This window comes from Lagopus muta, chromosome 6, assembly GCF_023343835.1.
Source record: "Lagopus muta isolate bLagMut1 chromosome 6, bLagMut1 primary, whole genome shotgun sequence".
NCBI lineage: Eukaryota > Metazoa > Chordata > Aves > Galliformes > Phasianidae > Lagopus > Lagopus muta.
In genome coordinates this window covers 10,323,752-10,337,093 of record NC_064438.1, presented here as the reverse complement: position 1 = coordinate 10,337,093, position 13,342 = coordinate 10,323,752, and the positions used below count along the sequence as shown (strand labels likewise).

At 41.7% G+C, this 13,342-nt stretch overlaps 1 protein-coding gene across 5 annotated transcripts in view; it reads left to right on the top strand.

Annotated features, from left to right (window-relative positions):
* RRAS2 (RAS related 2) overlaps positions 1–13,342 on the top strand; it is a 35,908-nt gene that overhangs the window by 15,097 nt on the left and 7,469 nt on the right. For all 5 annotated transcript variants that reach the window (XM_048950040.1, XM_048950042.1, XM_048950044.1 and 2 more), the window contains exons 2-4: positions 8,862–8,949; positions 9,373–9,475; positions 11,671–11,779. In XM_048950040.1, coding sequence (XP_048805997.1) covers positions 8,862–8,949; positions 9,373–9,475; positions 11,671–11,779 — 300 coding nt within the window. The remainder of the gene's footprint in view (positions 1–8,861; positions 8,950–9,372; positions 9,476–11,670; positions 11,780–13,342) is intronic.

Sequence of the window (13,342 nt, the reverse complement as noted above, 5' to 3'; positions counted from 1 at the left end):
CGCTTGTGTGTTGGGAGCCAGAACTGTGCTGTTGCTGCTGCTAAAAGGCTTTCTGCTCCTCTTCTACCTGGCCAAGTCCTCTCTTTTTCACAGTCGGTAGGTTAACTTGACACCTTGCCTTAAGGATGAGGTAGAAAATGCTCCTAAGTCTTGTTTGGCTCTAAATCCCAAGCCAAGGGTATAAATACTTCTTGTTTTCCTATCTGGGTTAAGAAAACAGCATTGTAGCGTCAGTCCCTTGAAAAAACATCTTGTGGAAAGTATGCTAAGGTTATGGAGCTTAGTGCTGGACTTCGGAGTGATTGGCATGTAGATGCTGTGCTTTTTTCTCATTCCTGCTTGCTTTAGGAGCCTGCCAGATAATATTTGGTGACCAGGATAAATCTTCTTTCTATTTGAGGTTTTACTTGGCCATGGACTTCAGAGAATCTGTTTCATAAGGCAAAAAAAAAAAAAAAAAAAAAGCACATTTTCATCTTGGACTGCAGAACGACAACTGATAGGGATGTGCCAGAACAGCAGTTCTGGGGATGTTGGCAGTGCTGTAGCATGGGGTTCGTATGTGTTGAGGCATAGGATCTCATCTGGTGCTGCTTTCAAGCTGTGTCTGCTGTGGTGTGAAGGAAACTTAAAGTGCCTTGTTAAAAGTGTGCATTTAATACGTTATCACTGTAGTAGCTTCTCAGTATGAACTTTTTGTCTACCAGCTTGCCACCTGCCAGCGATTCAGATACCCTTTTCATAAGGGAAGGCTGTCTCGGATGTTTTCATCTGAAATGATTTTGCTACATGCACTACAGTGGTAACATACATTATTTAGCTTTGGATATTGGCACACCTAAAGGATTAACACACTTCCAAGAAGCTGATGACTTGATGACTTCATGACTTCATAGGTAGACAACCACTTCCGTCATTGGCATTTAAGATTTTTCAGGACTTGAGGTTAACTGCTTTGTGGGTTTTAGCTGGACAAGGATTTGGGAGGAAAGCTGCTAATTACTGGCCTTGCTAATGAAAATGGATGGCTAAATAACTCGGCTGCCACTTCAGCATTCTTGGCACTTCTGGTTATGACACTTTCAAAACTTAAAGATTACAGTAATTGTCTGTAGTCTATGAAATGAGTCTAGACATTCTTGTCTAAGGCCAAAAGGTTGGAGTTAAATAAATACACGATTTGGACAAATAAAGCCATCAGAATCATGCTTGTCCAACACAATAGTTCTTAGTAGATTTAAGTACTATTTTATAGCTCTTCCTAAATAATTAGCTTCTAATGATCAGCTAATAAATTTTGGAAAATAAAGTACTCTGTGCCTCGCTAATGAAGCGGAACATTCTCGTGTTGGATGTTGTCCAAGCTGGTGTTCAAGAATTCCGTGGGGCTTACTGTGGTAACGGGGGGAAAAAAAGGGGTGGAACGTAATGCATTGCTATCTCTGACTGCAGTGACCTCACAGAGTAAGTGAGGTGTGGTGCAGGCTTGGAAAATCATCTTCACTTTTAATTACGTGCATGCTAATGATTCTTTGCCGTTTTTCTTTCATTAATGGATCAAATGGCATATAGCGAAAACTGCTGGGAGCTCCCACTCTTTTGGTTCAGCCTGTTTGGCAGGTTTTACTCACTTATTTGGGCTAGAAGGTGTGCATTAAAGTAATACTGTGGGTCCAGATGTCCATAGCTGGGGCCAGACAATCCGAGAAGTCTAGTTAACAAGCAATTTGCTCACTGCAAATTCTAACAGTTGTGATTTAAGGTAAATGCTCAGACTCTCCTGCAGGGTTTATCTTTGCTGTGGAGTCAAAGTTTTCAATCTGTACTTGAGCACTTTCTGTGCATCCTTTAAGGGACTGCAAAGTGGCTTCATAAGATTGTGAATGCCCTGAACATAGCTTTGTAGCCTCTAACCTGAGGTCTCTTGCTGACTGTTTTAAATAGGTCTCAGAACTATGAACTGATGAGCTATATAAATTGATTCTAACCTTACCTCATTACAGTACTTAAATTTATGAATCAAAACCTCTTGTTACGCAGCTGGATCATATATAACATCATTAGAACAAGTAAGCTCCAGCCCCCTGCCCTCAGGGGGACTTCACTGGGAAAATTTTTTCCACCTACAGCTGTAGTCCTATTATCTGGTTATACACCTTTCCTAAAGTCAGATTATAAGTGTAAAAAGATGTCGGCTTCTTGAGGTGGGAACTCAGATGATCCTAAGGAGTTTGTATGCATATGTCTGAGCCTAATAAAGTCTTAGAGATGAGAAGATAGGATGTACAGAATACTTAAATGTTTCTCGAGTTGCAAGTGGCTCTTGCATATGTCTGTTGTGAAGCAAAAATGAAATCAAGATTCATCTGTGCTTGCAGGATAGAGCGTGTTTTCTAATCAGACATGTTTAAACTTGAGAAATTGCATTGCCTCCTTCAAAGAACATTGCTGGCGCTTACTGCCATTAAAGGGCATTAATTCAAGGCTGTACAGAGAAGTCTTAAAAGACAGGGAACGTGAACTTTTCTCTGATCCTGAGCGCTGAGGGCTGTATTGCCATAAGCAGCCAGAGTCCAGAGTTTAAGGTCCGTGTATCTTACAGCATGTCTGGGAGGGCACTTGGCGCTCGGTAGGATAGCTGTAAACCAGAAGCAAGCGCTTGCAGGCTGCATAGCTCCCACTGCTGAGCTATGTGCAGCATGGGGAGCTGTCAGCTAGCAATGGGAGAAATGTAAGCACAGCACTGACTAGGATTGAATTTAAATCTGAAGACTGTTTTAAAAATATTTTTCAAAGTTGTTTTTTTTTTTTTTTTTAAAGGTGTTCGCATCCAGTTCTTAACTGAGCCAAAGGCTGCTCCTTCCTGTGACAAAATACATGAGTTAAAAACCCTTTCATTGGTGTTGATGTTACATGCATGTAACCACTATCCGCTCTGTCCATAACTCAAATGCTGAGGTTGCATTAACACTTCACAAGAGTTCTCCTGACAGTTTGTTTAAGCCTGGCAGGAAGTTAGCGAGAAGACGTGCCATCTTTTCCAATAAAGCATTTGCCATATTTATTCTGTGAGCCTGTGTGATAGGAGCACACACAATTTGTCAGGCTGCCTTGGTTATGTGTCAGATGCCTTTTCTCTGAGACAATATGCCACTTCTTCACGGATCCTCACGTGTTTTTTTTTTTCTTCCCAGAATCCTGTATTTATCTGCTCAGAAGTCAGAAGCTCTCCAGTTCCTGCTGAGCCCAAGCCATTCTGTATAGTTGCTACAGGGCAAAAATGGGAGCAGAAGTGAACGTGTTTGTGAATGGGGAAGTTCAAGTCACTTCATTGCAGAAATGAAAAGTGCTTAGATAGGATTCAGATGTATGCACTGGTCTTCAAAATGGAGATGCTTCCTCCTATATCCCTCGTTCCCTCCCAATTTCTGCTTCCCAGCACCTTTGGGAGAAGCTGAGTTGGCTTTGCTTTTAAGTACTTTGGGTAGGGACTGCTGCAAAGCCCATGGAGGAGAGCTGTATTATATGGCCATGTACAATAAATGCCTGTGTACCAAACAATTATTTAATATTTCTTTCTGACGTGGTTGTTCCCTATATATGGAGTGGAGAAGGGAGAGGCACAAGAATGTATGACTGGGCAATGGGATTGATTCTTCGGTGCTTCCAAGCGAAGCAGTTTCTTGACAATGTATTAGAGATCCATAGATATAACTTGCACTCCTCTCTCTAATATATACTTAACTAAGCCAGATATTTGTTTTGTATCCCACAAAGTCTTGTTCAGGATTTAAGACTTGTACTTCACAGACTACAAATGATGGGAGTAGTGTGGTGGGACTGCTCTTAGACCTTTGTGGGCGATGTGAGAACTTTGCCTTCTCTGAGACTTTTGCAGGTGTGACCTTAATCATATATATCACTATTTTATGTACACGCAATGCTTGTTCTTCAGGAGCAGATAAAAAAAGATAAAAGCAGCCTTGTTTTTTGCCAAATACCAAGGTGGGGGGGCAGCAAGAGGCAAAGCTGTGCTTAGGTTGTAGTAGTCCCCCTGCAAAGGGGTTGCTTTGTGTGTGGCTCATGCCCTCTCACTGTCACTTCAATTTAACCTTCTGCTCTTGCCTCTCAGTTTTCATTGCTGAAACTATCAGGTGTTTCACATCACTTGATAATTGCGGTAATTGCAGTTGCAAATTGCCTCTGTTTCCCTGGGTAGTCATAACAGTGCTGGCAGGACGCATTACAACAGCGGGAAGTGCTGTAGATGGAGGGAAGCATCCCTGATGGCTTTGAAGCACTGGCTGCATGTCAGTTGATATTTTTCCTGAAGAAAGGAACAGGTGCTCTTACTGTTTCGAGAAGTAAAAGAAAATAACTTGCAGTATATGAGTATGGGATAGTTAGAAGGGCATACCTGCCCTTCTGTAGCATAATCCAGTATTTTGATAGTAGTCTCTGCAGCTTAGTTTTCATCAGCATCATTCTAGACCTTTTGTCACTTGTTCTCCCTAGTCTGCAGCAGCAGAATGCTTCTTTAGTTATGCAGAGCTTGAAAAAGCTGCTTTGGCATAGCCAAGGGCCTCAAAATGTGTTCCTATGGACTGGCCATAGGAGCGTGCTGTAGTTCTGGCCTTAAAGTCAAGACTTGCATTATGCTTCACCTGTTGGTGATGCTTCAGGAGTGCAGAAGAAGGACAGATGCTGGGGAGCCCAAGCAGTGCTGTGCTTCAGGTTGCTGGGACGTGTTCCAAGCTCAGGCTGAGTGCTCAGTGCATTGCATTCACCAGCATGTTTGTTTTCAGTCCTGACTTAGCAATTACATCTGGGAAGGATTTGGGGGATATTTGCAATACTGAAATTGTGGATGTTATTTAAATCTAGAGATGGCCTGTAACTTCAGCTGGAGGGTGGAAACCCTTCTATTTCCTTGCTTTCGCTGGATTGAAACTAAACATTTAAACATGTGGAAAAAATTTAAATAAGCAACTTTATTTCTTTAGAAACATTAAGCATATATTTAGTAAATACAACAGATTATAGACACAGCGAGGATGAAAATGTATTTTGGCATGTACTGCTCCTTCAGCTTAGTCACAGCAGTGTGCTTTGCCCTTTCTATGTTTTGCAACTTACCTCGTGGTGCCAAAGGATGGAATCCAGTGGCTTTTCAGCTTGCAGGCTGTTGATGGCCCAATGAGGACTAATTAAAAAACCTCACAAAAAAAAAGCAACTTGACAATGGGTCTGTGCCTTTACATGTAAAAATGATTTTATTTTATTTTATTTTTTTTTGCTAATTGTTATTATTAATTTATAGGGAGGGAGTCCTGGGAATGAGTGAGTCCAGCTAATGGAGGAATTCCCCTTTGTATACTAAAGGCAGCATAATGAACTGAGGGGAGAGATAAACTGAAGGCAGATTTTCACACATCCTCCTTGCCAGAAAACTTGGGTGACTGAGACAATGTGTTAGGAGTTACTCTTATCTTTAAAAGGAGAACAACTGTTGGAATGAATGGTCACAGTCAGCGTGGTGATGTCATTGTGCCAGAATGCTACAAGGAGAAACTCCTGGGAAGGTCAGGAAATCATGGGGTTGTAACCAGCAGCAAGGAGTCCATTTGGAGGCCTGTAAATAGCCGTGTTCCCCAAGCACTGGTACTGGGTCTGGTCTTGTTCAGGATGGAAAGGGTGAAGTTAACCCTCAGCAAGTTTGCTGGTTATGCAAAGCTGGAAGGAGTGCCTGACACACCAGAATGCTGTGCTGCCATTCAGCAAGATCTGGACAGACTGGAGAGCTGAGCAGAGAGTGACCTGGTGAGGTTCAACAAGAGCAAGTCCCACACCAGGGGAGGAATAACTGCATGATTCAGTACAGGTTAGGGGCTGACCTGTTGGAGAGGAGCTCTGCAGAGAAGGGTGCTTTCCTATGTGACTTGTTGTAGGGAACCTGCTTTAGCAGGGGGTTGTACTCAATAATCTCCAGAGATCCCTTCCAAACCCTGCAGTTCTGTGTGTTTGGAACACGTTTTAGGATGGTGATGGTGAGTGTGTGTATAGGTGGAGGTGAGTTGCCCCGTTGCAAGGGATCATAGAATCACTAAGTTAGAAAAGGCTTTTAAGATCATTCAGTCCAACTGTCCACCTACCACTAATATTTCTCATTAAAACATGTCTCTCAGTACAATATCTAAATGTTTCTTGAACACTTCCAGGGACATCTCCCTGGGCAGCCTGTTCTGGCTTCTGACAGCTCTGGGAGACGTATTTCCGAATATCCAACCTGTAGCTGTCCTAGAGATTACTTTTTTTTCCTTTGTAAAAAGGCTTGTATCCTTGGTAGGTTTTCTCATGTAGGAGTAGGATTGCCTCAGCAGTCTTAGAAAGAGGAAATCTAGAAAATTTCTTGTGTAACATTTTGGGTAAACTGTATGGTTGATGAAACAGCTAGGCTTGGCTTCTCATTTCCTTTCTAGGAAGCGGATGGAAGAAGCCTTGATTTCATTTGTGATGAAAGGAGCGGTGTAACAGAAGACCACGTTTGCTTACTATCTTCACAAAGTTTCTTTTAATTATTTACTGCCAGTGACCAACCAGAGCGAAACTAATTGAATGAGGCTCAGCTCCTCAAGTTCATCATGGAAAAACTATTACTTTTGAGAGGGGAGATATGGCAAACGTGTTCCTGTAGGGTGACCAATTGCAGTACTGCAAGAGAATAATCCTGCATGGTTTGTACCAGCAAGCATCCAGGACACTCTAGCTCTGCTGTCTTATAGTTTAGCAGAGAAACTGTTGTGGAGCATGAGGGCTTATATGTACAGCTTTCATTCAGTAGGTAAGCCTGGCATGGCACAGCATTGCTGAGCAAATCTACCTGGACTCAGCATTAGTACAAAACCCATAGGCTGGTGGTTGTTTACATCTGTTGGTGCTGCTGTTACTCCTTTAAGCACTTCTATAGCAAACTCTATGACTACTTCTACAAAAACACTCAAGTCTTGGGCTCTTTGGATATGCTAGCGTAGAGCAGCCTTCAGAGGTAAGGGTGCCACCTCTTGGAGTACTTCAGGCTGTGCTGTGCCATCTCTTAGTTCTTTAAATGCTGGCTGAGTGGCAACGGTAAGGTCCATTTCTGCTCAGGTTGATGCATGCTGTGTCTGCTATGCCTAACGTTCTTAAATCAATCCTGACTGAACAAGGCTGTGAGCTGTGGTTAATGTTCCCTGTGGCAACTACCCTCAGTGCAATTTAGGAAGACTCCTTCAAAACCAGGAGCTATTTCAGGCACGTTAGCTTTGTCCACTGCCTGCAGGTAAACTATGGCACTGCTTTGCAAGCCTCACATAGAGTGGCTGTGACAGCAGACTTAGCAGTGTATCTCCCAGTGTGGGAAGAAGTTGCCCATATGAGGCTTGCTAAATGGGCGAGCACATGCCAGACTCCATCTCCAGATGAGTCTGAGATGCCAGACTCCAATTTGAGATGAGACTGATATTGGACTGGGACAATTTATTCCCCAGCTGAAGGTGGAACAGCATTCCATGTAGGTGTGGTTAGTCTGACACTTGCACTCTGTGGTTTTCTTATTAAAAAAAGAGAAGCTGAAAAGAAGGAAGGGAATGGGAAAGGTGCAAAAATGGAGGACAGATTACTGATGCTTTATCAAATGCAAGGGAGATGTGTGGAGTTGTTTAATGTCTCTGGTCTGGGGATCAGCAGCTTTCAGCATGGTGCCAGGGCTAAATGAATAGCTCTGCAGTAGCCTGTATGCACTCTTCCTGTAGCCAAGTGTAAGATGGCCAGGCTGCAGTGCATAGAATATACACAGCTGGGAAAGCACATCACAAGAAATGAGGTGTCCCTCCCATGTAGGGCAGCAGCAGCTCAGTGTCACAGGAGAGTTTTAACCGTATTCTGTGCTGATGGAGATGTGTCTGAAGAAGGTTGGTGGGCTGGTGCTGTAAAGTACAGTTATTTTAGTTGTTGTTTTTTTTTTCCTATTTTCTGACTGTGCCATTTGCAAACTTCATTAAATTTAGGGCACGGATGCTGAGTGCAGTAGTTTCTTGTTGGTATCCTTGAATTTATGTGATGGGGAAGATGCTTCTGCGAACTTCTGATGTTGAAATAAACAAGGCATATACCTTATTTTTTGTGATACCCTATTCATGCCAGGACAGCCCCCCCACCTTTTTTTCCCTTCCTCATAACAGCCAATGTGTGGCTTTAAAGCACTTCTATTTCCTTCCTGGCTTACAGAAGTGAATAACATGCGTAAACAGTGCTTCTCCAGTTGCTGTAATGCTCATCCAGGTGTCTGAGCAGTCGGGGCAGTGCACATCACCAGTGGTGGTATTGAGGGGGAGGAATTTGATGGTGTTCAGCCACTTGTTCTGCGTGGAGTCACTGCTAGAAATAGTTACAAAAACGGTAGAGGATTCTAGAAATTACTGGGAAAATCCTAGTGCTTCCTAGAAACTACTTAGAGACTGGGGAGGCAGAATCCTGGAAATGTACAGGAGGTGCCAGAAATGTCTGAATGCTGTCACACATTCAGAGAGACACGGCAGTTCCTGGAGGCTCAAAAAATCCCGAGAGACTTCTGACTTCTAGGAATTCCTGCTGGGAAATACAAGGCATTATTACCAGAAGGCAGAATTCCTGTAGTAATCCATCAGATTTGATAACTCTGCTAGTAATTTCTATAATTCATGAGCAATAGAAAGGCTGTGTTTTTGAGTACAAACTATTGTATGTGGATATTAATCTGTTCTCCTTCACTAAACCATGGGGCTTCAAGATCTTAGTGTCCTCCATATATTTCTTACACTTTTTTTTCTTTTTTCCCCTCACAGTCCTATTTTGTTACGGATTATGACCCTACAATCGAAGACTCCTACACCAAACAATGTGTGATAGATGAAAGAGCTGCGCGCTTGGACAGTAAGTAGTAGAATAAAAACTGCATCACACTGGGCTGTCATGTGCTATCTCTTCCACGTGCCATCTATTTATTTTGTTTCAAAAGTTTCAGTTCCTCCTTGTCAGTGATCTCTTCAAGGACAAAACAGCACCCCTCCCAACACCACCCTCCTGTCTCTCTGTATGTTTTACAGCTGCATCAGCTGGACCCAAATTAGTGAAAGTTCATTGGACTCTCTTTTAGTTTGGTTGGTCTTGAATTGTTCGATAAGTCCCAGGATGTGTTGTGAACCTTAGTAAAAATCCGATAGAACCTGTGTAGAAGTAATTTCTGCTTAGCTGTTTGTGAGAGGCTCTTGTAGTATCCTGTCAAGGAGGATTTTTACTTTTGGTTTATGTTCTTAGAACTTGAATTCTAGTAATTAATGTGTTGCTTATGTTCAGTTCTGGATACAGCCGGACAAGAAGAATTTGGAGCCATGCGTGAACAGTACATGAGGACAGGAGAGGGTTTTCTCCTGGTTTTCTCAGTCACTGATAGAGGAAGGTAAGCTTGATATCAATCAAGTTAAACCCACAAAAAATGTTCTATCTTTATGTCTGTGACTAGTCTTAAATTGCTGCTCCTCATCCTTCACTGGGAAAACAAACAAACCTCTAATGTTCTGCAGTGTAAAATGCTCTCTGCACTGAAAACCCTTTGAAGCAAATTGATGAACTGAAAGGGTCTGTCCCTTAGAGTAGATGACTTGAGCATAAGGAAGCACAGCCAGCTCTGTTCAAATGTTCCATTATATAGCCCAGTGTACTAGTTTCTTGCAGGTAAGGGCAACATGCTATTACATCCGAGTTCCTTGGAAATATCTCCTTGCTATGTGCTTGTTGACATCCACTGGCTGACTCTGTGGGTTTCTGGGCAGAGAAATCCAGCTGAGGCTGTGTCTCTGTCCTTCTGCAGGCAGGTGCTCACTGCCTACTCCCGTGAATTGACTGGAACCTGCACACCTGTAGAGCTGAGATGAAATACAAGTTTTTTGGCAGCCGAGAGCTTGGTCAGGTAGCTTCCTGTAGTTGTAAGAGTAGGAAACTGCTGTGTATAAGCAGTCTCTGTTTTCACTATGATAATCTTCCATGGAGCTAGCTAGATATTGTAGAGGTAAAGGAGAAGTGGACAGGGAGCTATCACATTTGCTTTGGGTTGTAACAGAAGAGTAATAAAATGAGGGGGGAAAATTCTTTGCAATATTATTTTCCTTACAGATTCAATATGGACCCTAATAACTTCTGATTATACTAGAAAAAATCTCTCTATAATAACAATTAAAATAAGTATTCTTTGGAACGTACACATTTCCCTTATGAATGCTGCAGAAGTTCAGATTCATTTTGATGTACTGTCAGTAGAGACTTTACTCTCCTGTCAGAGATACTTGTCTGGTTTTAAGACATACTGAACACTTGTCTTAACATAAATATTTTTGTAGCAGGGGACTGTGCACTTCTAAAATCACCATGTGAACTCCTTGGCTTGTCTGGAAATCTTAAGTTCTTGTTTGTTCTTTTGGCTAAGGATGTGCCTTGATCTTAAGCAGATCTTGTCATGTTAAACCTGCGTATTACTTTCCCCTCTAAAATCCTTATGAGACTGATGAGGAACAGAGTTCTTGTTTTTGTTCTGATATCCATTTCATTCAAGACTTGCCTTGCCTGTCTGTGAAGCATCTGCTAGAGGTGTCTGTTTAGTGTGGATGAGACATTCTGAACCATGAGGTCTGTGTGAATTAGTTGGTAACTTTCACCAGTTTCCTCCAATTGCTACAGGCATCTAAGTGGAGTATTAACAATGGTGGTCCAAGTATGCCTAGTGGCATTCTTTCTGCTTCATGTTTCCTCTCATAATTGCTTTAAAAGGCTGAGGTGTACTGTATTGTCATATCTGCCTATGTAAATTTTCTACCAAAATGTAATTGTAAATGGCTTCAGACTATATACCTGGAATTAATTATAGTGGTTGGGATGTCTCTGAGCTAAAGAAAACTTGACTGTTTACCAGCATCAGTGCTGATGCTCTGTGTGCAAATGATGAAGCTTTAACTGTTTTTACTGAAAATGGTGTATTTTTTCTCTCTCCATAAATCAATGTGTAGGCCAGAATTAGCTGCATTAATATATTGCTTCACTAGAATACTTCTATCTAAAAAGCATTACTACTGAATAAGACACACTTGGTGACTTTGGAAGTGTTCATTTAGCCTTCCTGTTTTTCCCTTCAAGATATAATTTTTTCCTTCCCTCCCAATCTCCCTACCAAATTCCTGGATGTAGCTGTGGAGGTTGCTAGATGAAATATTGATCGCAGGTGTTTCCAGGCTGTGTTTTGAATAAGTAGAGTTGGACTCCAAAATCCGCATTTGTAGATTGAGCTATGGTTCCCTGATTCTCTTCAACTGGGTGGCATCCTGGTCCCTCTAAAGTGGGAAAGTGTTTTGCTTAACCTGTGGCCCAGATGAAGTCTGTTCCTCTCTGCTGCCAGCTTGAGTCAGGATTATTTTAGTTTGAGTACTGCATGATTCTCTGACCTGTCATGCTGTGACAGTGGACTCTTTGATGGAGCGCCTGCAGCTGTCTGTGCTCGTGTGGCATGGCAGGGCAAGTCCCAGTAGGTGATTCACCATTCCTGAACTTGCACAGAGCCTGAGAATCTGTGAATTCGTACACTGATGCTCTATTTTTCTTTTACAGTTTTGAAGAAATCTATAAGTTTCAACGACAGATTCTTAGAGTGAAAGATCGTGATGAGTTTCCTATGATTCTAGTTGGTAATAAAGCAGATCTGGACCACCAAAGACAGGTAATTAATTTCTTACTAGTTACTGCTAGCTCTCTTAGGGAAATTTCACTATTTTTTCTCATGATAATAGAGTGGGAACAAGAAACAAATGGGAAAAAAAAAAAGATACCGTATTAGCTAACTGCAATGCAAGAGACAACTGTACTCAGGAACTGTACTTGAATCTTTGAAGTAGGATGGCGTTCCACATGCAGCAGATCTGTCTGACTCATGCGTGATGTTAGACCAAATCTATTCACATACAGAGGTTGAGAGCTCTGTCATGGCTCAGGCATGAATGTATGTCATTCTTCCTATCTGTTACTCACCACTGTGCACTGTGCCAAGCAGAGCACATTCCAGCACTGCCGTTGCTGTTATTGCTCACTGCTGTGCTTCGTATGAATGAGTAGCCATTCATCTCTTTCCATTTGACCACCTGTCTTCTGCATAACTGACTCAAAGCTTTAGAAGATAAAACTATAGTAATACAGTGTCCTCCTATTTGAGTACCTTGAAATTTTGGATTTCAACCTCACTTCTAGTTGTAAGAGTTGTTAAAAGATTTGATTAAATGGATTAGATGGATTTTCTGTATTTACTCTTGGTTTTCATAAATCAAATTTATGGTTTGAACTGAAATGGAAATAATTGTACTGAACCAGCAGGAAAGGAGCAGGTGTCAAACTTCTGTCATTCAACTTATTTCAGAAGTTGTATTTTCTCCTGAGACAGTGAGATGACTATTAAAGCTTTGGTAGCAAACGTGATTGATTTTTACCTGAAAGTAAACTAAAAGCTACTGAGATTTCCCTATTTTAAAAGATTAACAAGGAGAGAACAACTTAAATGCTAAGATTCTCAGATTTGTTTACCTGTCTTTAGTCTGTCTGTGAGTGTTTACATAAATATTATTCTTTGCTAAATAAAATATTGCCTGTGTTAAGAACCAGTGGCTTGAGCATGGAAACATTTGACTTGAAACATGTTAGTATTTCAGTGGTTTAATACACAATTGTTGAAAGATTTTTCTTGAAGAGCACCTGAAGCCATGGAGTTCAAAAAGAAGTTCCTGTTAAATACCCTCCTTTGATTGTCACACCCTCTCTATCCAGGACCTGAGTATAGGAAGGTCATTACAGAAGTTAAGACTGATGCTGAAAGATGGGGTCTCAAAAGTCGGAGTTGGACACTGGTCCTTGTGTATCCCTTCCAAAATGGGATGTCCTGTTGTGAAAGAGCTTTTAACAGAAGCTCTGTGCAGACTCATCAGGAGTAACTTCACATGTTCACACATGCACAGAGCTGTGTAGCCCCTGTCCCTGAGACAGAAGTGGAATGTGTTCCCACTTCAGTTACCATCATACCCCCATCAGAATTGCTGGATTTAACCTTGCATGTCCTGGAATATGAGGTACTTCACGACAACAGCTGTGCATTAAACTGTGTAGGTAGAACTGAGCTCTTTTGAAAACTGTAACAGCTGAATGACAAACTTCTAAATAATTTGAGAGGGAAATAACATCATCTGTCAACCCACGTTTTCAGAGGATACCTACAAATGTAAATAGTAATCCTGGAGAT